Source organism: Harpia harpyja, chromosome Z (genome assembly GCF_026419915.1).
Source record: "Harpia harpyja isolate bHarHar1 chromosome Z, bHarHar1 primary haplotype, whole genome shotgun sequence".
Taxonomy (NCBI): domain Eukaryota; kingdom Metazoa; phylum Chordata; class Aves; order Accipitriformes; family Accipitridae; genus Harpia; species Harpia harpyja.
Genome location: NC_068969.1, coordinates 62,976,773 through 63,001,275, shown reverse-complemented (window position 1 = coordinate 63,001,275; position 24,503 = coordinate 62,976,773). Strand labels below are relative to the sequence as shown.

Here is a 24,503-nt window from a genome sequence, read left to right as displayed (position 1 = left end):
CTTATTTGGGACATGCTACTGTGAACACTTGGCAGTGCAAATCCCTGCTATCTAAATGAAACATAAGAATTGGGGGCGGGGCAAGAAGAGGTGAAACAAGTGATAATATCAGAAAAAATAACAAAGCTGACTGTCACATTTTGAAACTTTTTAGCATGTAAGCACTTAAAAGTTATCATAAATACAAAATTTAGTAAATTATAACCACTATAAAAATTTATAGTTTTTAACTTACAAATCCAACATGTGCATTTAGACATCTGAACAGTAGCTTACAAAACACATTCCGAAGGCGAACAACAACACAGTAGTATACAGCCCTGTTCTCTCCTCACATGCATTTCTTTAAACAATTTTCTCAGCCAGCCTAATCTGAAATACAAACATCTTCAAAGGTTATGACCATCAAGGATTTTGAGCCACTTATTCTGTTTTCTTTGCCTGTCTTTTCTTAACACCATCATGGTGCTGTTCAGAAGAAGATCGGTCACAGACTGAAGAACCATTGGAAGATGCGGCACCTTCACCCTTCACTTTGTATGGTGTCTTTTGCAAGCCAAAGAACATATGGCCTAATGCAGCCTCAAAGGGAGCAAATGGAGAAGTTGCAGATCTTGTCAACATCATTGTTACCTATGAAGAACAAGGATCAAGTTACAATAAAAAAAAAAAAAGCTTTAATGACTTCACAGCAATTAAAAACAAGTTCCAAGCTGAATGGATGTATGGCATTTCTAACTTTCTACATGAGCATGAGGCCATGCCACCATAAACAGAAATATGTTCATTTTAGCTTGAATTGATCAAAGAATGCTTTTCTTTCTGACCTACACTCTTCACACAGCTATACGCAAACAATGTGCACAAAAACTTTCTATGTAAGTTTACTAAAGTCATCTTAAGCGTAAACTACATTTAATGTCGTACAACTAAGGTGAAGAGCAACTTTTATGTGTAAGTTTTGTACCTTGCTCAAACTGAAAAACTGTAAACAGAGTGGCTACTACCATTTAAATTAAAAGAATGCAATGTGTAAGCACCTAAATCTATATGCACAGCCAGACTTCAGTTAGAATTCCAGACAGCCATACTCACTCCATAAAGTTGAGAGATTTAGGTGGAAATTCCTTAGAATACAAAACTTGGAATCAGGATGGAAAAAACTGTTTGTTAGATCCAGGTACTGCACAAGTTTATATTGTAAGAGTTTCTACAGTTTTCAGAGACATGAAAAGTTTCTATAACAAGACCCTACTACAGGACTATACCAGATCCACAACTGTTGTTTATTAGTAAGTGGATGCTCAAGTTCCTGACCATCAGTTTAAGAACTTATTCACTTCAGTGCAGCTTGACAGCCAGCTTCTGAAGACAGATGTAATTTCTCACTTCCAGAATAACATTCCTTTCCTTCTCCATTCCCAACATCCCCAGTTCAACAATGCCTTTATTGGTTTAGGTGGAGAATCATGACCATTAGTTTGAAGTTTTGGCTCCCTAAAGCAACTTCTCTAGAATTAAACTTGTCAGCCACTTTACAGAAAGAAGACTGGCAACCACCACTTTAAGACAGTCTCTAGTCTGTTCAACAGCAGCTCTAAAGCTCTTAAAAATCACCAAACTTCTAACATAGAGACTACACTTTCTTATTAACTAATAATCCTGAAGACAGACATCATCCTGGAAATGAACAAGACTGGTGGGATTAAAAGATTCAATAGAGAAGTAGTATCTATGTTATTATAAAAGTGGTTACAGCAACATCAAAGTGGTTTCAATACACTTTCTCTTCCCACCTAAACACTTACATTGTGAACACTTTGAGCTAGATGAGAACCTAGTTGGCTTGTTTTGCAAACCCATAGATGACTGCACAGGTACAAGGAAGGCATTAAGCAGCTAGCAAAAGGCAGAGAACAGGAGAGTTTCTTTCTACAAGCTTAAGCTTTGTTTGAGATTACGGACATACAAGCCTGGCACATCAACTGTTGCATGCCAAAATTCCTGATTTTTTTTCTTTTTCTTTTTTTTTTTCCCATACATTGAACAGTATCAGTAACAGAATAAGTCTTCTGTTCTGCTCATGTGTAGAAGACTAAACACAGGTTTCAGCCTTCAGTAGGAGCTGGCCTTCCCATCCAGAAGCACACATTCTAACTTGTGGTAGAATGTTTCAGGGTGTATTTTTTGTTCTGAAATAATGAAATAAAATATTTTCTGTTATTCAGTTATTGTAACACTTTCACATTCTTACCTTGGAGACGACAAGAAAGACAGTGTATAAAAACATGAGGTTGTGTCTTGTTATTGGAAAGTACTGGCTGTGTTGCAGGGTGAAAAGAATGGCTCCTATCAAAGTTACCTTCACAGGGCTGGAAGTCAAACAAACAATATTAATTTCTCTCCTCTACAGTGAAAGCTGCCATGGCCTGGAAAGCAATAAATGTTCATAGTGTGCAAAAGAATTATTTCTGAATAGAACTAATGAAAATTTGTGGTAACAGTGACATGGTCCAAAATGTAGCTGTAATTAAACTGAGACTTTCACTTTATATACTATTACTATGCTTTCTGTCCATAATATGGACAAGCATGAAGTTAGCACTACTTTACACACCCAGCAAACTCGTATTTGACAAATCCTCCTCAGATCAATGCATCTATTCAGAATCCATACGCCAGCTTGCTCCTCTTCTTCCTATTCCTATATACCTTACTGAAGAGTTAAATCACAAAGCTTGCACTACTCGGACTAGACTTAAAAATACGTTCCTCTCCTATACTCCAGGTGTTAGTTACTCCAAGGAGTTACTTATGGTGATGAAGAACAACCTAGTCCAAGTCTCGGTCCACTGTGACACTCCAGGAGTTGTACGGTTCTAGTCAGCTTATACTTGACTTGAGCCAGGCCTATGTTACCAGGTTTTGCCAACACAGCTGTGTTGACTTGAGACATGCAAAAATTTACATCTTCTATCTATCTTCATTGTGTTGGTAAATCCTTTGCTAGGTATGCAGTTAGAAAACAAGAGAACTTTGGTCAGTTATCTAAAGTCGTCTGAAGAGAGAGCACTAACATACTGGCAGAAAAATTCTGTGCACTTCTTAATCTGCATCTACATGTGCCATGTACAGGTGACATTCCTGTTATCACAGAGCATCTAGTGTAGACACATTCGTCACTGTCTTTTCAGTAACTCAGAGATTTACTGCATCAACTTCCTGCTCTGAAGCCCAAAAAACAACTCTGTATACCAGTATCTCATCCATTTGCAGCATGTTTTATCCATTTAACTCTGCAACTTAATTCTATTTAATATTCTTAAGCTTTATATATTAAAAAAAAAAGTAAAAATCCTTCTTGAGTTACTTTGAGGCACATCCACCATAGAGAAGGAGAATATATGCAAGCGCTGCCAGTCAGTAAGCATTGCTATAGTGTTGCACCTGTAAGTACAGTGTTATTTGCGTTTACAGTGCTATTATTGACAGTGACCTCTTCCTTCCGGAATTTTGCTTTCAAGACTGCCACTGAGGCACTGACAGAGGGAGATAAAATCTAAATACCTGGAATTTCAGAAAAAGCCAACAACTAACATAAGCCATAAAAAGTTGAAATATTGCCAAAGGAAAGACTACAGATTTCTCTTCTTGTTCTGTTGCTAAGACTGGCTGCAAAAAAGCAAGATAAGTTTAAAAAAAGTAAAATTATTTCTAAAGACCTAAGAGTAACATAGGAAAGATTAAACAAATTTTAGGAAATTACCAGAGTGATCTTATCTTGACTTACAATAATAGCTTGTGGCTTTCTAGCCTGTCTCAATTCTCATTTTACTGTACAGACTAAACCGGGAGCCGTGTAATATTCCCATTCTTTGCTTCTGCAAGAGAAGTAACATTTCCTGTCTTGTGGTACATTTTTGCTATATTGAATAACCAATCTGCACCTTCTGAAATAATTGATACCTATGGAGGAAAACAGTACTGGCAGAGAAAGTAAAAGTGACAATGCTCAAAGGAAGCCATCTTAGTGATGCTCAGAACATGCACCAAAAATGCACACTTCACTTGTATACTTCTGGTACCACTGTCCTTTCATTTTGGGCAGAAGACCATGACCCTGTAAGACAAATTGAGTCAATACTTCTTTCCAGCAACTTCCTACTGACTCAGTACTGCCTTCTGCCAAATAATTTTTGTTGACTTGTCTTGCCATTTGATGTTCTTGTGCTTCGAACCTAAAATGATTAAAAAAACTGCCAAAATTACCAAAGATCATCAACCAGTCTTTCACAAGATACACACCAAAACGTTGAGTACAAACATGCCCTACAGCTTTTTTTTTTAATCTGAACCACTAAAAGTGAGTGTCAACACAAGGAGTTAGCAAAGCAACAGTTAACATGTTGTAGTCTTTTTCTAAAAACTTACTAGGACATCTTCAGTAGTTCATTGGTTTCAGGTTTCCATACTCCTCTCACCAGCTGCTCAAAGTTGGAAATTAGTCCACCACCAGCTCCTGAAATTGCAGAGATTTACAATAAGACTCCACTGACTGCTACCAGTACTGTGCAACCTATTATTGCTTCCAGCAAAACCCGTTACACCAAGTCCCAAATGTGGCACCCAAAGCTCAGACTTAAAGACACTAATCCAATCTTTTATATGTGCATGACTTGAGCAACTGACATGAAACCTCAGAGGTTTAGCTACTTAGCGAGAAGCTCAGGTTTACCTTTATGTGATAGCATCTGAATTGATACACTCATCACTACAAACAAATGCCTGAATTGCCAAAGTAAATCTTCAGAGGCTTATATCATTCCATTCTTCATGTCATTGTGCAAGAACACAGAGTGTCTCTATAAACTACAAGGATCCTCCGCAAGAAAAGTGGATAAGTATTTTTACGTTAAAAGAATACAAGACATAAGGACGTGTCAGACACTGTGGCCAATAAGACTGATCTGTATTACAACCTGGGAAAACAATATGTTAGACCATCACATTAACACATGTTGTTTCACAAAGCAGAACACAATCAAGCCAATAGAAACAAGAGCTGCACTACTACTTCCTGAAGTGGTTCTAACATGACAAACATCTACAAATACAGCTGCTACAAGGGTAGCTTCCAGAGTCATACTCCAAACAACAGGTAGGCAAGAAGGTTCATTCCTGTGTTTAAAATCAGCCAATGGTTACAACCCAAAAAGCTAAGAAAATAAGTTCTCTTCTTCAACTACATGGAAGGACAACAGGTCTGAGGAAATATGCTGTTGGAAAGTTTAGTAATAGCACTGAAGCTACACGGGAGATCTAATTCTTTATTGCCATTAACTGCCCATCCTACAAGTACTCACAAGACCTTCTGAAGGCATAAGATGAACTTCCCTCAAAGTCATTCAATGTCACCCTTAATCCAGGCAGAAAAACTGCTGCACAGGCTTTTCCCTTGAGGGGATAACAGACTGTATTAGGACTATCATATCCAGCACAGCAAGGAATGGTGCTACAGTTACGCTGAAGGGCTAGCCATTTAAATACCACTCCAAAACATCACAATCAATCAGAATGAGATGTTATGCATGTTACCTCTGGCCCAGCCCACAGCTACCATGACAAGCCAGGCATCTTTGAAGTGACTGTCTGCATGTGCAACGCCAGCTGTTATCTTCCAAGTCCTAGTCACTTCTTTCATTCCTGCAACCAGAAGCCGAAGAGGCAGAAAGGCAAAGCACCGGTAGAATATGTCTTGTGGGCAGTAAAACACAAGATACCTGAAAATCATGAGAAAATCCATTAGCAACATTCAAAAATTTTTGCTAAGGAATTCACTTTCTAATAACCTTGAAAGATATTTTTGGAATATGACTAGCAACGCATGACATACTACTGGTAACTCACTATCTTGTGTGGTAGACATATTGGAACAAATCTGAAATGCTTTTGAGCATGCTTGAGCTCTTGCACCAAAATGATCAAACATTACTTGAAATTGTTCTTACTAACTCATTGTCCCTGAGAAGAATCCATTAAAGTACATCAGAAACTGCTTTAAATTTTACCAACTGTTCTATAGCTTATATACCATGGGTTTATATTTCAGATTATTAAATTAACATCTGACTGACTTTGTGTGGTTTGGTTTTTCATGGGTTTCTTTTGTGTTGGGTTTTTTTGTTTGTTTAGGGTCTTTTTTTAATAGGATTACAACAGGGTGGTAAACTACATGCCGACACCATGCTTTCATACTGATAGGTACATGGAATTATATAACTTCAGCAAGAATGCCTCCAGTAGTTATTGTCATGCCAGATGAAATGCACAGCTATTTTCAAACACATTTCACATCTTAGCAACCACCAATTGTAGCTTTTCCAGCTTGCCAATTACAAGCAAATTTCTTTTTTCAAAGCATTAAAAGCACAGTACTCAAAATTTAAAAATACCTTTTATCAACTTGCTTTTAAAACAAAGTAAAGTTAAAGATGGCTAACAATGAAATCCTAAGCTGACAGTAAATTTTAAAAGATTATATTATGTGGTGTTTTATTGTATGTCTTCAATCATAAACAAAATTCAGTTCTTACAGAGACATTCAAGGTCTCAAAAAAATAATCAAGATTAAGTATCTAGATTATTTCAGCACAGGAATAAGAAAGTAACAGTTAAGTAAAAGCAGAGAAAGCCTTTAAAAGATGGGAAGGGTATTTTTTCATTTTCTTAAAAAAAAAAAAAAAAGATACTTGCCTGTTAGTTTAGGCCTCTGAGCTCAACCCTGTCTACCAAGAATTTCTAAGGCTGTATCCTTCTCCTGTTTACTCAGGCTGCAATGCAGACATGCACCTCTCATATCTAGTTCACTGCATTAGAACTACTAGCAAGCACCACAGCTAGGAAGAGACATGCTTCATGGTTAGAGAATAGAAATCAGGACAGCACTCAGGGTTTCGGGGGGTGTTTTTTGGAAAAAAAAAAAGCTTATCCTTTACAGCAGAGTGCCAGGAAGCTTCCTCCACAAAAAGGTAAAGTTTAGCTGAAGTCCTGTCCTAGTTAAGTATTTTCTTTTTTCTGCAAAGGATACAGTACCTCACCACTGCAAACTTCTGAAGCTTCTTCTCTTCGAGACCTCTGAGAGTGGAGCATGCAATAGCCTATTTCTCACATACAAGAAAGTTATTGGAATTTACACTAATAGCTAACCACTGCTCTCGTGTTCAGTTTTAGCTTTACTTTTGACTACATTTAGTCTTCTTTTTTTCCCTTTTGTAAAGTCAACTGCCTTTGTATGCAACCAAGCTTCAGCTGATACGAAGTCAAAGATGTACAGAGAGCATGTATTTTAAACGGCTATTTGCAGTAGCCATTAAGCCATGTACGCAACAGACGACACTAACCAGAATTAATTTACAGTTGCAGAACGTGGGTTCAGGACCCTGAAGCACAGGTAACTGGATTGAACCCAGCATTGCAGTCCCACCAAGGCATTTTTGCCTGCCATTTCTGCTAGCAACACTTGCTAACAGCAGATGTCGCTGTCCTACAGACTATTTAGGAGCATTTCTCAGGCATCGCACAACCCCTTCCATTTTCATTTTATGTATGGTGTGGGGAATTTCGTTTCACTTGATTTGGGACCAAGATTTAAAGTCATTATACTCATGAAGAGAGAACTTTGTAAAACTCGAAGCTTGAAATGTTTCATAACGTTCATAGCTCCTCATTAAAACCTCATTTTATTTGTGCACAGCAAATCACATTTGACCATGTTAAGTTCAACAGAAATCATGTTCTGTTTACATGTACTCCTAACTGCTGTCATTTGTTAAAACAAGCGGTCATGTTGCCCGAATCAGACTAATATGAACCATAAGCAGATTCTATAAGCTTTGTTAATACTGCACTATTTATTACACATTATTCATTTCACCAATTTGCCTAAATGAAATGTCATCTTCCATTGCAACATGAAGACCAGAACACTAATATATAGATATACACAGACAGATAGAAACACTTACTTCCATTTTAATGGATTTGCAATTATAAAACCTAAGGGGCTACAAGGAACAGATACTAAAGGATTTCAAGCAGATAACACTCTTCTAAGAGAGGAATTGAGATTTTTTTAATTCAGAAACATACTGCTGCTCACAAATTATGTAAAGTTTGAGGGTTTCTTCAAAGATCACTTTCTGGAACAAAGAAACTCCACTGGAAGGCCACATTTATATGAAAATAACTCCAGTGCTTTTTTTTAAATTCCAAAACAGGCCAAATTGCTCCTCGTTCACATACCTGGCTTCCCATTCAGCTCTCTACTGTCTTCCACTACAATGCCCATCTATTTGGGAAAAGGCAAAACATAGGGAAAAAAAATTATGTCAGGAAGCAGAAACTAGGGAGGAAAGAAGATCTGTGTCTTAGATTCCCCAATTACATAAAAGTTCAAAATCTTTACATCAGCCAGGTTCTGGTCTTCCAAGTGCTACTGCTGAAAAACTAGACTGCATTTATGACTTACCTATACCCAGAAAAGCAGTAACTGAAGTCCACCTTATGCCAAAATAATGTTTTTGGCTGTTTGACCACAAACACTATAAAAATCTAAGGCAAGTCTAATCTAGTGACTGAGCATTTTGTTATACAACAGCCCGTAAGAGTTGCTCTCTTACAAGCATTTTATTCCTATAGAACAGGATCATAACAGCTATTTTGCTGCAGTGACTTCCTGGATGAAGAGACAGCATCCAAATCCATAACATTTTTAAGTTAAGCTTCTGATTTACATGGAACCTTGATGGTATAATATCAGTTCACGAAGTATAGCTTCCTCAGAACCAGTACTACTCAACTAACTCAATTGTGGCTGCTTACCAGACTGAAGATGCCAGTAGAATATTTGTGCCCCTCACCAGAAATGCTACTGGAGGTTCTGCAAGCATCAACGAAGACAAAACTGAACCACCAAAGCAATAAAGCATAGCACTAAACCAGCAGGCAACTGGACTTCGGACTGACACTTCCACTGCTCCTGAAACAAAGGGAAAAGATGCACAAATAGAAATAAACATTTTAGAATCACATCATGTTTTAAAAGTCAGTATTTTTCAAATCATTCAGTCCAACATTGTTCCTTCAGGTAATGAAAAATCCTGCAGAAATCTGTAGGCTTTCACAGGAAGTCTTCAGAAATACAAACTTCAGAGTACACTGATGTAAGCATATGCTACCTAAATAAAAGACGGACATTGTGTTCTCTGAAAATCTTTTGTGGGTTGGTTTATTATAACTATTTGGCTACCAAGAATAAAAGCTTTCAGAGCATGGCTGAGAGGTCTCATTGTTAATAATCTGGCATAGATATACAGTTGCTTTCAAATTTGTATTAAAAATACACAAGTGGCTTTGCTGACCTAGACAGGATTGGTACTGGTAGCTTTTGGGGGGTTGTTCTACAAATTCCATTTCTGCTTTTGAGTGTTCATGAATTCAAGGTCACTGTTTTCCTTTTTCCTCATAACACCCTGCTAAGTGTGTTTGCTGACCAAAATGAAAGCAGTATCCAAAACAATTATTAAATAGTTTCACCTGCAATCCTGAACAGAGAAAAAAGGTTACCTGAAGCCACAATAATAAATTTCAGTTTCCCTTGTTATTAAAAGGCTTACAGTTTGGTCTATTTTGTTATCTTTAAAATGACCTATCCCTTTTAAATTGCAACTGAACTATACCAAAAGAGTATTCAATATTAAAATATTATGCTGGAGGCAATCAGAAGCCTTAACCAGTTTCAGGCAGAAATCACACTTTATCAAAGCCAGAAATGTCCTCAAGTAGTTGACTATTTCCTTCCACTTCAGAAGTCCAATGTTGCCAAAGCTTCCCCTTTACACAGGTGCAGAGCTCTGTTTGCCCAAACTACTTTCATTTTCCATAGTCCAAAGGCTGAAGTTCACAAAAGCAGAGATGAAACCTAGTGTTTGCCCCAAAACGAAATTTGACATATGTTCCAAATTCAGCTGAGAAGCTTTTGGTTCTTCAGGCACTTCTGTGGGAAAAGAAGCTTCTTACTCAAGATGAGAAACTCAAACATATAAAAGAGAATACAGCACTATCAATACAATTCAGTTCATACAAGAGTATTAACAAGATTGTTCCAGTTCTAGTGCTGGCACAGCTATCATGTTTTGCAGCACTACCTAAATTCCTATGTAACAGCCAATTTATAAAAATGAACACTCCTAAGTATTACACAATATGTGAATATAAAATAACTTTTTTTTTTCTATTGTGCAATTTATTTTCCATATTGCAGTACCTGGTGCTCCAAGTTCGTTATGCTCAGCTTTGTTACTGCATATTACCACTTCTCCAAAGTACCTATCAATTATGTTTGTGTGCATAAAATTAACAGGAGAAAATTCTAAAGCCTGCTAATGTTACCTAACAGCAAAAGTAAAAATATAAAGTGGGCCATTACATCCAGACCCCATATAACTGAATGTGGACGTATTTTCACCAACATATTTGAAAAGGGTAAGACACTTGCAGAATATTAATGGTTTGTGCTTACTATATTGAGGTTTCCTCAATTAAAAAAAAAAAAAAATCTAAAAATGCTGACAGCCATTGCATTCAGAAAAAAATGCAAAATTGTATTAAGTAGACACTCACTGGTCCAAAAGAACCATAGTAGCTTCCTTCTCACATGTAATTATTCTCGTTTGATGACACAGCCACATTACAAGTACTACTATATCCCTACTTTAGCATGAAAGGACTGAATTCCTTTACTTGCAACAACAAGAGAATATCTTACTCCCATATTCTGCAGTACTCTCTCCCTGTTGAGTAACTCCACTAAATGCTGCTGTGGCATTATAGCACAAAGTGACCATATAGAGAAGAAATATAGCAAACTTTACAGGACAAGGAGAAAACACAGCTAACAGAGGCAGCCAGTGTAAACCACAAGGGAATATTTGCTGTAACTGGGGAGTACTGCTAATAGATCAGCTGTTGCGTTACACACAAGCTTTAACTCCTGTACAGATGTAATACAGGATGTAATCTGCACAGTAATCTGGTCTTGGAGGGAAACCAGTAACCAGATTGTGACAGGAGGTTCCACATGTGAGAAGGATCGCCCTCCAGACCAGGTTAAAAAAAAAAAAAAAAAAAGACTTCAGACATCCACTGTCATGTGGGTGCACACCAACCTCTCTTTCATTAGCATGAAGCTTCTCACCTTGCATTAGCAGAGAAGTAATCATCTTAACATCTTACGGGTGGCCTTCATCAGAGTATCAAACTACTTCCTCCCTCCCCACAAAATGAAGCATGACTGAGAGGTAGCCCAACTGAAACTCAGCTGCTTCTTTACTTCACCAGGTGTTCAGGCAGATTACTAACATAAGGAAAGGAAACCATTCCAGGTGCTGTGCCTTTCAATTTAACACACTGTATTTTATTTTTCACACCCATGGACATTTACTGCAATTAATGAAACACAGCTAGTAACAACTAGTTTTAAGGAAAAAATGGAAGATTTTCATGTATCGGGTTTGAAAAGGTTTACATTGATTTCTACTGTACATTTGACTTGACTTCTAGTTCAACTTGCCTTCTCGCCTACATACTTTGTGAAAATTTTTTTCATGATTTTTCACTTCCTATACTAAAGGCCAGATTAAAAAAAAAACTTTAAAAAAATTAAAATTCAATTAAAAGTTGGAGTTGTTCTAAAATTAGTTAGCTATCTGTTCTCTTTTTGAATCCATTCCCCTGTCTTTCAGCAGTCACTGCTTCTCCACTCTTTCTTTCCCTAACGACTAGCAGCAAGTGGTTTCCAGTTTTGAGGTCACATATAGGAATTACTATTATTATTACCAGATTACCCTCTATGAGCAAGCTCCACAACAAAGCATGTAAATGTCTTCATTAAGCTATTACGTGTAAAAGGACAAGAGACTGGAAACTCTACTGGACTTCCAAGATTTTTCTGTTGGTCAACATTAGAATTTTCTTGGCTCAAACACCAGTATTTAACAATTCATACCTGCTTTCTAACAAGGAATATACCTAACATAGAAGGCAGAGGCAAAAACCACTGATACTAATTTAAAGCTCATCTTACCATTGCTACCTAAACTATGACTGCGATATAACCTTTGAGAAAACAAACTCAATTTTAAGTGGGTCACATGTTTTTAAACAAGTGATCATTTATATTTGTCCTCTGATGCATCCTGTAAAACTACTGAGGCATCATATAACCATGCAAAATATGATCTGCCAAAAGGCCACTAGTCCTGCCAATGGTATACTTCAGAAAGTAAAGATAAGGTTTCAAAATGCAAGGACTATTGTTGAATACAGTTTTAAATGTTGTTTCTAGACAATAGTAATAAGAAAAACCTTGCCAGCAAACTATTTATGTCAGTAAGATAAGATCTGCTTTAACCTTTCCAACACGTTCCAAACAGGCAATCAGGAATACATTACCACATACACATCTAAAGAGCAAACCAGAAGGACTTGTAGAATTTTTTCTAGCACCCCTATTCAACTATATGTAATAACATCAATTAAGCTAAAGGATTTATAGTCAGATTTAATTTAGCAAAACTATGCCAAAAAACATTAGTTCTCTTCAAATCACCAGAATCATGTCATAGAAAACTTGCAAGAACAAAATCAGCACGTTCCTTCCAAATATGACACATCCTCAATCCTCAATGCCTTTTGCTGTCCCTCCATCCCAAGAAAATTGCCAGTTCTACAACTGACTGGAGTTACAAATAAGCAACTCCTAAGCAATCCCAAACGCACTAACCAAGGACTCTTAATTTAAAATATGTGGAAAGCAACATGTTAGTTGTCACTGCTGTAGTTTGCCAGCACTCGCAAGCAAGAAAATCCAGCTAGCACTGGAAAAGTCCCAGTTAGTGTGCACCCATTCATGATACAAATACCCACACCAAATCTGATTTTAAGCAGTGGGGGAGGGGGGTGGTGGTGGTATTTTAATGAGACAGTAATCTGGGATAAAACAAATGTGGCTCTGACTTGACCACATACTTCTTATATCACCAGCCACTTAAGGTTACTTAGTTATTCCCCTATGAAATATGGCTACTGCTTTAAGTTTCCAGAAAGACTATATAGTAATGCTTAGAGAATATTAATCAATGATAATATATCATCCTGAGTATTTCATAATGACTGCTATTTCAATGGAAAGCTTCAATTCAAACTGCTTGCAAGTGAGCGAAGACCAGCATGCAGTCACCTGAATTACAGTTATTAATTCAAACTATCAGAGCATACTCAAGAGTTCTGAACTTTCCAGCTACTAAGCTAAGAAGAAAAAAAAAATTATTGGCACGGATCTGACCAGACCTCTGACAGTACTTCTACTGTCCAGAAGTGCTGTCTCACTAGAGCTATGCTGATGCTAGCAAAGTGGAGAGACTCCTCCCATCCTGGTCTTTAAGTATGTCCATTCCAGAGGAAAGTTTAAAGGTAGTGCATGGTAATATCAAATACCTTCAGAGAGAAAGTCCCTTTCTGAATGGAACAGTTATATTACACAATGCCACAAGTCAGCACCCCGAAACAATTTTAGCAGTAGTAACAACATTTGGTGAAGACGCTAGCATACATAAGCATTTTACATCAGTCTTCACAGTCTGCTAAGTGCACTTACTCAGCAGGAAGTAAAAATTCACCTTGACACATTTAGGAAGGGACCAAAGAACAAGCCCTCACTAAACAGCGCAGAGCCTTAAAAATGTGAAGCAGAAGCTCCCAAATCTGCACTATAATCCTGAAAGCCAGCTTAGCTCCCTACACAGTTACCAGCTGGGATGCACAGTTACTGTAACTGTCCAGAGCCACACCACAAGTAGTTATTCTAAACATTAAAGCAAAGCTAGCCTCTACATTTGTGACAACTAAAAACTAGGCTTGGGGTTAACAACCATAGTGCAAAAGATTTTCTAGAAAAAATCTTCTAGAGATTGAAGTGTCATTAGGTGTACTCATACAAAACCCAGAATGCTGTTACTGGGAGTGAAAAGCTTTCCTAATTTAATTTTACAATCTATGGGTACAATGTGAAAAGTCAGTAGCACACAACCTGCCCATTAGATTCCCAAGCTGTGCTTCCTAGAAGACAGAATTGCCTTAACAGCTTCCTGCATATCCAAGGTGTGTGAAGGATATAGCCCCACAAGTTGAGCAGCTCTCCTCTCGCCTCTCAGATGCAATACCTGACAGCAAGTCATTGGCCTGTGATCTGCATTCCTTCTCTGCACGCATAAACCTAATTTCGGCGTGTTCAGCCCTCTTATTCTTGGGACTTTCAAAATCTTAAACTGCAAAAAGGTTTTCAACAAAACCCCTGGTTTATTTCACCAGTGCCTCTAGTTCTGAGAGAGCAAGAAAAGTTCAGCTGGGCGCTTCCTACGTGCTTTCTGCAGTCAATTAGACACCACTCATTGACTGACGGACTAATACAGACTGCAGACAATTTTATTTGCACGCTTACAGACTAACAGAGAGCACCTGGATTTTGATGCAAGAACAGCAGCCGGCAGGGGCACGCCGCTGCCAGCTGAACCCCCCCGCCCCAGCACCCGGCCGCGGGTCTCCGCAATGCTCCGGTGGGAAAGCCGAAACTTGCGCTGAAGGGGCTCCCGCCTCAGAGGCCACCCGCAGCGCTGACAAACCTCTCGCTACACCAAACGAAACACGAGCCACCTGAGAGTTTGTGGGAGGACGGACAGGAACTGAAGTTTCGCTACGCACCGTCACTAAAAATAAAATCCCAAAGTGGTGAAAAAAAACCCAACCAACACTCCCTAGCATTTTGCAGGCGGAGCCAAAAGACCCCGCAGGTTCTCCTACACCCCAACCCGGGTGAGACACCTGCGGTTCCCGCAGAGACCCAGCGGCAAAGCCCGAGCAAACGCAGGTCACCCCGGGCACCGCCCGGCACCGCCGGCCCAGCCCCGCTGCCGGCACCCCGGCTCCCCTCAGGCACCCCCCGCCATCTTGCGCGGCGGCCACCCTTGCCCAGCCGGGGCTGGGGCGGCCGGCGCAGGGGGCTCCCCGGCCCCCGCCTCTGGCCTGGCCCGGCTGGGTGACGGGGAACACGGTGCGTGGGACGCGGGGGAACACGGTGGGAGACACGGGGGAGGGACGGGGAAACACGGGGGGACGGCAGGGAACACGGGAGAGGGGGCGGGGGGGCCCTCCGTCCCACCCCGCCAACCGTCCCCGCTCACCCCGCTGCTCCTTCAGCGCCATGACGGAGGCCACATAGTGCGCCAGGTCGAAGAAGGGGAACATAGGCAGCCGCGAGAAGAGCAGCGGCACCTGCCACAGCTCCATGGCCGGGCGGCGGCGAGATGGAGGACCGGGGAGCGACTGCCCAGCGCAGCGGCACTGGCGGCGGCGGGCGCCCCAGGGGAAACTTGGCCACTGCCGGCCGCCGTCAGCGGGGCGGGGCCGGGGCGGGGCGGCCGGCTCCCTTCAGTCAGCCGCCGGGGGCTGCCGGGGACATGTGGCCGCTCTTCGCGGCGGCTGTAGCTCGCAGGGCTTGGCGTGCTTGTCCTCGTGCGCTGCCTGGCTCCGTTGCCCCGGCCGAGCTCGGCCAGGCCCTCCCCGGGTCCTGCGGGGCGTTCCCGCCACCCGACCTACTCGGGGGCCGTCCCGGGTAACCCCCGCAAACCGCCTCGGGCCGCAGCCGTGCCGTTCCCGGTGGGTAGGAGCTGGCTGTGCTTGCGGGCGGGCGGGGGGACCGGCCGCCTCCCGGGGGGCCGGCCCCGGCTGCCGCCAGGCGTTCCCCTGGACGCGTTTCCCTGCGGCTTGTCCTGGCAGCCCTCACGGCGGGCGGCTGATTCACTTTGCCTTGACAGCCCTGTTTTGCCTGTCTGAGCACGAAACGTCTCTACGGGTGTCACACGAAACCGGGTGTTTTGTTTGCCTTTTTTTACAAAACCGTGGTAGGCCTGGTTCGTGATCGGCTTGAGACTGGTTGTGGCCCCCAGAGCCTTTTCTACCCTTGTGCTTATTCTTTGTCATACACCCCTGGAGCTGGCTGTTCCTACATATGGGTTGCTATACTTTCCAAGTGTGAGTGTGATACCTTAACTGTAAGCCTTTTTTCTTTCTCTCTCCACCCACTCCCCTGTAGAATATTTCTTCAGTTCATCAAGAGTGCTACCAACGTGGGTGCTGCAACACATGATCTTTTCCAGGTTAATGTCATCTGTGTATCGCCTGCCTAGTAGTTACTGAGGGTATTAATGTATTCTAGATCCTGATCAGATCTCAGCAGAAACCCTTTTAATAGCTCTTTAAGTCCATTTTGATAGTGAAGGCAATTGTTAACTGTTTTGTCTTTTAAAAGTAGATCTCCAACCAGTTTTGCATCAACCCTGCAGTATTTTCAACAAAATAGTTTACTCATGAGCTTCCCAAGTGAAATGTTATCAAAGATCTACTCCAAGATACGTGACATCTGCATTTTCTTTGTCCACCAGACTGACCAACTTGTGAAAGAAGGAAATTACATTGATGTGACACTGTTCTTCATGGACCCATGTTAGGGGTTATTGGTCTCCTCATTTTTTTAGGATATTAACTTTTTTTTTTTTTCCTGGGGGTGAAAGCTAAGATTGCTTGTTTGTGAGTCTTGGGCTGTTTTTCCTACTAAAGAAAGGCACCATTTTTGCCTTTTCCATTCAGTTTCCACAAGCTGCTGAAAAGATCTGTTAATGGCTCTAAGATTTGCACATTGTGGTGAAGTTAATCAAGCTAAGCAGTCTGAAAACATACCACTTCCGCAACTGCTCTTAAACTCATTCTTTGCCTACCAAGAACTAATTTCAGGAAATAACTGGAATAACTGTAGGATCATTTTTGGAAAAAGGTTTATGCAGGGAAAGATAGCAAACACCTGAACTTTTCCCACAATAATTTTACCTTGCCATGAATAGTAAGCCATTCTTTTCATTGATTTTTCTCTTATCAGTACCATATTCACAGAATAAGTTCTCCTTATTCTCAACACCTCTCCCTTTCTGTTTGTCCAGTGACTCGTTTTCTCCCTAACGCTTGTGCCACATGCTTGTACGTGGTTTCTCTCTCTAGCACCATTTCGTCTACGTGAAGAGCTTAAGATTTAGCCAAAGAGATCTGTTACTAGTCTTATTATTAGTATTTCTAATTCTTGTTTTCTGTTGTGCTTATATGCAGGCATGGAAGTCATAGTTTGTTTTCTAGAGCAGAATATTGCTTTGCCACAGTTAACATATGGTAAGGCGTAATAAATTAGTAAGCTGCATTCTCTGGCAGAAATCAGTTCAGCACCATTTTGTTTCCCACTGAACAGTGGTAGGTGTCTACGCAGCTGCAGCAACAGAGGAGTTACTTGCAGGGGTTTCATGCGATGTAGCGATCCTCTACCCATAGGCTGTAGAAATGCTAGACCGTTTCTACTCCTTGCAGTACTGTTTTATTCCCACTGAGTGGCATCAGGTTCATTGCAAGGAAGTGAAAACTATTCAGACTGTATTGTGTGTGATCATAGAAGGAAAGGGAGAGAAATAAAAATGGCAATGGCCACAACGAATCTATGGTAACACAAAAGAAAATCATGATTTGGGCCAGCAACGTGTTGTGCCTGATGGCAATGTCTGCACTGCAGCTGCTGCTGTGTGTACAACTCATAGAGACACCCAAGTTCTCTAAAATGCCAGCAAGGATACCACTACCGGTGCTATCATGTAGCAGATTGGCAATAGCTACCTGAATCTTTAGTCAGGTCCTCAAACACATGCTGCATCCTCTTTCAGGGGGTCTTTGCTGCACCTGAAGCATTGCTTTCCGAAGCAGAGATAGCTAGTGTGAAGGTGGATCTCCACAAGCCACCTTTGCAGCAGTTAGGTGGGAAAGGTATGTGAACTGACACAGCTAAACTAGAAAGTTCTGGTGGGTTTTCTACCTCTAGCACCAGCAGGAAATAAGAATAGCAGTTTCTCTAATTTTGCTGATAACCTAGGGGAGATTCCGGAGATTTCTGTGCATTCAGGGTAGCGTCTTAGCAGAGCATGGAACGGAGGAACCCACCAAAGAGAAATCAGATCAAGGAACACAGTCTGTGTAATAAAAATAGAGTAACAGGTAAGAAAACTTTAAATTGGTCATTGATTTTCCAGCTGTCCCAGATATTTCAGGAATAATTTAAAGATAACAGAGGATAAGCACCTCTGAAATAATCCTGTTCATCCTTGGACCGAATATGCTGATGCTAAGAGAACTGTGGCGGTGTGAGAGGACAGTGTTAGTGTGTAAGCTGGGTACATTTCTCTGTGTGTGCGTGTGTTACACAATTTTTTGTGTTTTGCTGATTTCGAACTGGAAGAACAGATACCCCTTTCTTCATTTCTTGTTGGCAGGCTAATAAAAAGAGCTGAGCACACTATGCATATAAGAAATTTAGAGATGGACTGATTAGTATTCTGCTCTGTTGCATGAGCATAAAGCTCAACATGAAAACAAAGCATAAGCCTGAACTGACTCTTTTGCCCAAGGAATGTTAGCATGACCTTAAAAAAACCACTGTAGACACCTGCTGATTAACTACTTAACTTCCACATGTGCCAGAGTACTTTTTGGCAAGGTTAGTTGTCCTTTCGAAGAGGACACTGATAAATTAATACAAATATTTTCTGAATTTGCTTCAGAAAACATTCCAGCTGTTCATGAAGTCACCACATTTTTACTTCTGAAACAGCTGTGAAAGTCTAGGATGTTACATGCCTGTAAGCTATTCCTGACTGCTGCCTTGCTGTGTGCCATAACTAATCCTGGATAGACAGTTGTTCTTTGTCCATTCTAGGCAAAGCTGAAATCACCACGTAACACCTGACAGTAACAAAGAGAGAAGCAATGAAGAGAGTCAGTTTCAAAATGAGTACGTGTCCACATCTTTAATTTCTACGGAGCGTGACGTCAGTAACCCATTACTCCCTAGATCTTACAGAAGCTGTGGATAACGTGAACTAGAGCTGTCATACCTGATTCATTTTTTCTGTCCATTTCATATGGCAATTATGCTAATCTAATGTTTGAAAAGAAGGTCTGTGTACCTAGCATGGAAGCATGGCTGGTGAATTTGCTGCTGAATGTGGGATATGTTTATTTAGTGTTTTATTTTGTAATGTCTGGGATCCTACAGACATTGACCTGGAATTCAAAAATGGTGCCTTAGGAAAAAAAAAGGAGGATTTCTTTAGTCATCAGTATGCCTCAAAACTCACACATCTGTAGTCTACTTCCCCAAATTAGGAAATTAGAAATATTCCTATTTTATGAATTACTAGATTAAATTTATTTGCCTTTCTTAGAAGATCTCTCAAGCTCAAGTCTATGCATCAGAATCAAGTCAGGTGAAAATAGTAATCTTTGCCACATATGAAAATGGACATTCCCGTTGTCTGCTCTCATCCTGCTGTGCTTGTGATTTGTAGTCATCAGCCACACTGCTGTCTGTCTTCTTCCAATCCAGTGCCTGGTCTGCTCCCCAGTTTTCTGCCTCATTCATATTTCCCCATTTTCCAACAGTCTCTTATCCCCCTCAAGCTGCTTACTTTGATCTTGTAGTACATTTTCTTCTCTTTCCTCTCTCTCTAGCACCATATATTCATCAGCCTTGCCTGTTTCTTTCAGTGTCACTCCTCACAGTCATTATCACACTCCCAGTTTCCCTGATTTTCTTGCTTTCTCCGTGCCACCCTCATCATTAGTCATGGCTTAGTACACCTCTCAATCTCCTGTCTCTCTGAAAAGCTGCCTGTTCATCCCACCTTTGTGACCTTACTCGTGCATGCTTTCAATGAACACTCATATACTCAGGTGTCACCTTTATCTCTGCATATCTTCCAACTTCGTGTTTCACTACTGTTACCCTCTTTCTTTTCCACAGTCTTCCTCCAGCGGGTCACTTTCTCCTGTCTCTTTTCAGTTTTTTATACGAACTTGTTTGCTAAAGTGCTTTGAAAACATTAGCCAAGAAAATAAATCATAGGAAGTTCGCACAGCCATTTGTCTCCTGACACAATATTACTTTGGTTTATTTTCCTTACATGCAGGTTGGTGCCAATCTAGGTTGCAAAGTGGAGAAATAGAAGTGTTTCTTAAGCTGAGCAGTAGTGTTGCTTAGACTTATATCTGCCTCACATCCCTCCTCCCTCACACCAGATTAGATTCCCACAAATATTTAAGAATCCATTTAAAATATCTCTTCTTCTACAACCTTTATAGCAGCAGCATTGTGTTGATTCCTAGGTGAAGCCTGGGACTGGTGACAGGAGCAGCTTGTAGCCAATGCTGCTGGCGCTATCCAGGAGCTCCCTAGCATATACCCTCAAGTAACGTCCACACAATTAGGCACAGCATGTGCTTCAGGCTCTGGAGTTACATACTCCATGTATTTTGTATCTTTATTGCAGCAGTAAACTCAGTCATGACTTCGTGTAGAGCTGAATTCAGGTGCTAGAGGTATCCCGTCCAAAAGTTATGATCTTGGCTGCAGGGACGTAGCTCTTCTAGAAATGGTCACTAGACTCCTGAGTGCTCAGTTCTTTTCATCTCTGCTTAGGTTTCAGTGTTGGGTTAAGCCTCTTAGCACATCTTGTTCCTTAACAGTACACTTTTTGAACAGAGCTGATTTCTAGAGTGGGCTTGAACTCTTACTTACCTTCTTCATCTGCCTACTGCATCATTAGATGTATCACTAGATGCTTAGTGCACAGGACTGAAACAGGTTCCAGCACTCTGTTGATCCAATCAAGGTTCAAAGATGTCTTTCCTTACAGTCATGACTCACCTTCAGCAGATACATGGGCTGAGGCAATGGCACGTAGCAGTGTGCCATCACTCTCTGTAATGTTCCTTTGTTGAACTTTTAGCCATTGAATTGACTTGTGGTTCAGCTCCGACAAGCGCTGAGCAGCCTCTCTCTCCTCTCATTATATACATGATTCCCAGGAGTGTGTGCTCAATACACCTTCTGTACCTTTCATCTCTACATGACCGTCATTGTAGTTAATTAACCAATCCCACTCTACCAACATGAGAGTCTGTTCTAGGTCTGAAAGTTGTAGGCCTACTTTAACCAACTTCTCAGGTTTTTTTCGGGAAAAATCCATGTCATTAATAATCACTGCTAGCTAGTTTCAAGGTTATTGCCGTAATGGTTAGCAATACATTCGTTATATATTCCTGTTACTAGAACTGTTATTGTATTAGTATTATATGTCACAATATTACTTAGGAGTTTCAAATGAGGCCAAAACCCATTGCATTAAACTCCCTGTATATACACAGCAAGAGAAACATCCTTGCTTAGTATAACTCACTATCTCTGTAAACAAAAAGTTAGGAAAAGCAGTGGTCTGAGCAAGGTCATCCCTCAGGTCAGGGGAAAGACAAGGCAACAGAGCAAGACCTTCGCCTCTAGATTATGCTACTTATTCTCCTTTGTCAAATCCCCGCCAGTCTGATCTCACCCAAGACCTGCTGTAGAAGGGAAGAAAACGATACCGTAAGACCTCACACAATACAAGTCATCATGCCTCAAACTATTCCTGTGCAGTAATAAGTCCTGCTGCATGCACTGACTTTTCTCTGTTAGGTGCACCAGTAGGGCAAAAGCCCAGGTCTTTAAAGTTCATTAGATATCAGTGGATTTTAGGTTTTCCAATACCTTCAAGTATCTGGCCTTCAGGGAGCATAGGAACTGGGATTACTGATTCTCTCAGATTTCAAGCTATTTGTTTAATCAGATGTATTTATGTATAATACAACACAGTTCATAAAAATACTGTTTGATTTGGGTCACATCTGATAAGCTTCCCTGCTTCCCAGGGAAAAGAAGAAAAGCAAGGGACATTTCCATGCATATTACGAACATAGAGGCACCAATCAGCATGTGGTAACTTCAAAAAGCATAGTCTTTATATTTGAATTTAGCCTGTTAATATTACATTTCTGATATTTTTTCTGCTCCTTTGCTTAGTCGCTCCACTCACCGTGTTATTTAGAGCTAGTTTTGTTAAATAGTGATATATACATTGTAATGCACTACACATTTCAGCAAATCAGATCTTGGATATAGGAGAGCAATGCTGGCAAGATACTGCATATTTTCTACCCTATCAAATAAACTACGTGTAATCCCCTCTGAAATGCAATGTGAATGCAGCTGAACCCGAGACTGGACCTGAGACGACACCTTTAAGTCAGTCATTTTTCTTCCTCCATTTGGTTTCATAAAATGGTGTCTTGAAATACTCTGCTCAGGGCTGCAGGACTGAACAAATAGTCTGCTCTGCATGAGAAAGGGGAGCTGTCCTATTTAAGGTGGAGTAGAGAGCAAATGTTTTCCTTCCATCTCCCCTTTCTCTCTTTCAATAGCAAATGATTTATCTTCACCAGAGGCAGGAATTCTCTCTCAGAAACTAACCTGAATTTCTGCCTGAAAGGAGCACAGAAAAAAAAAAATGGACATTAAGGAAACAGTTAATATTCCCCCGTATGCCTTTGGCTAGTAAACAGTGTTTGCCAGAACTTTAGGGACAGCAAGTTTAGGCCCATCTCTTTCTGGAAGTGTTGTAATGCCCCCTTCTCTCTCTTGTCATCTCTGCAGGCATGTGCATATAGACAGACGGTGCTTTTATCATGTGTGGAAGGGAGGGTGCCTCCCTCCAACAATTTCCAGTTTGAAAGACAAAATATACTTCTGGTTTGTGACAAATATACTCAGCAGAGGCAGTGGTAGAGTTGTGCTTGCTCACACCATCCTTGGAAGCAGCTCAGACCAACACTCAGTCTTGATCCTGCACTGATACCAGTATCCTGAGGAACAATGAGGGTTCTGCAAGCAGGTTGAGGGAGGTGGTCCTTCCCCTCTGTTCAGCCCTGGTGAGATCACATCTGGAGTGCTGTGTCCAGTTCTGGGCTTCCCAGTACAAGAGACATGGACTTACTGGAGCAAGTCCAGTGGAGGGCCACAGGGATGATTAAAGGACTGGAACATCTTTCATAGAAAGAGAGGCTGAGAGAGATGGGACTGCTCGGCCTGGAGAAGAGATGGCTGAAGGGAGGCTTCTCAATGTGTACCAATATATTTTGGGAGGGAATGACATATAAGGAGTCAGACTCTTCTCTGCGGTGCCCACTGACCAGACAAGAGGCAATGGACACAAATTAAAAAGCATGAAAATCCACCTGAACCCAAGAAAAATCTTTTTCAATATGAGGGTGGTCAAACACAGGAATGGGTTTCCCAAAGAGGTTGTGGACTTTCTCTCTGTGGAGATACTCAAAATTTGACTGGGCATAGTTCCAGGCAGCCAGCTCTAGGTGATATGGCTTGAGCAGGAGGATTGGACCAGTTGATCCCAGGAGGTCCCTGCCAATGCAAACAAATCTGTGATGCCAAAACTCTACCATAGGGTTGCTTTAATCTTGAAAACAAATTTTTCCATACCCTTTATATGTTTTCTCTCAGGACTGTTTCCTGACCAGTTCCAGCTGTAGCAAAGGTAATGTTGGTAAAACCAAGCTGTGGACACTGTCAGCTCCTGCAGAGAAGGGTGTCCGTATTTAGAGTTGTAAGTGTGTGTCTGCAAAGTCACTGCCCATTTATTCAATAAATTTCAAGTGCAGCATCAGTCTAGTTGGACAGATGAGGCTGTATGTGCTCAGAAGCTGTCTAGTGCCATAGCTACCATGCGATGAACAATTTGTGGACCATACTTCAGCTACTAGATTCTGGGAAGGATTACTTAAGGAGAAAGAAAAGCAACATTCAACAGGAAACAGACTTCTCGTTGTGCCCCTTCATTGTATATTCTCCGTGCTGCCTTTGCTGCTCAGTAGCACAGGCCAGTTTGGGACACTCTAAATTGTGAAGAGCAGGAAGGGGTTACCCGGAGTGTGCTTTGTTTGGCAATACAGACGGCTTTTTTTGTTAACTGACTTGAGCCCATTGTCTGTGCCCCCCCACCCCCCTCCTGTCCTCAGCACCCTCATCCCCACCCCAGCTCACCCTCTGCAGATCCCCTTACAGTCTTTGGGTTCATGAAGTACAAATTAGCATAATCAGATTAGCTGCATGGGGTTGTTCAGCATGGTGCTGAAAAGGAAGAAAAAGAAAAAGTGGTTCACAAAGAGAAGCCCTGAGGAGCGCAGAAGGGGGTGGTATTGCTGTTGTGCTGTGGTGCTGAAAACTTGCACCTGCATAGCAAGCAGATCCTCTTCTTACTAAGGACTCTTAGATGGTATTAAAGCATAGGAGTTAATTGGGGGGCGGGTAAGGAGACAGAGAAAGGTTGACAGGAGAGCTGGGATGGAGAGGAGAGAGTGAGAGAGGAGAGAGGGGAGGAGAGGAGAGGAGATACTCTATTAATTGAATTATCTGG

General features: G+C 41.1%; 1 protein-coding gene across 1 annotated transcript; it reads right to left on the bottom strand.

Annotated features, from left to right (window-relative positions):
- Window positions 1-172: 172 nt before the first annotated feature.
- TMEM38B (transmembrane protein 38B) lies at window positions 173-15,490 on the bottom strand. The gene is made up of 6 exons (XM_052778266.1): window positions 15,297-15,490; window positions 8,881-9,037; window positions 5,596-5,780; window positions 4,432-4,519; window positions 2,255-2,372; window positions 173-633 (listed from the first exon to the last, which is right to left on the bottom strand). Exons 1-6 carry the CDS (start codon window positions 15,400-15,402, stop codon window positions 424-426), a joined length of 864 nt encoding a protein of 287 aa, XP_052634226.1. The 5' UTR covers window positions 15,403-15,490; the 3' UTR covers window positions 173-423.
- Window positions 15,491-24,503: the final 9,013 nt, after the last annotated feature.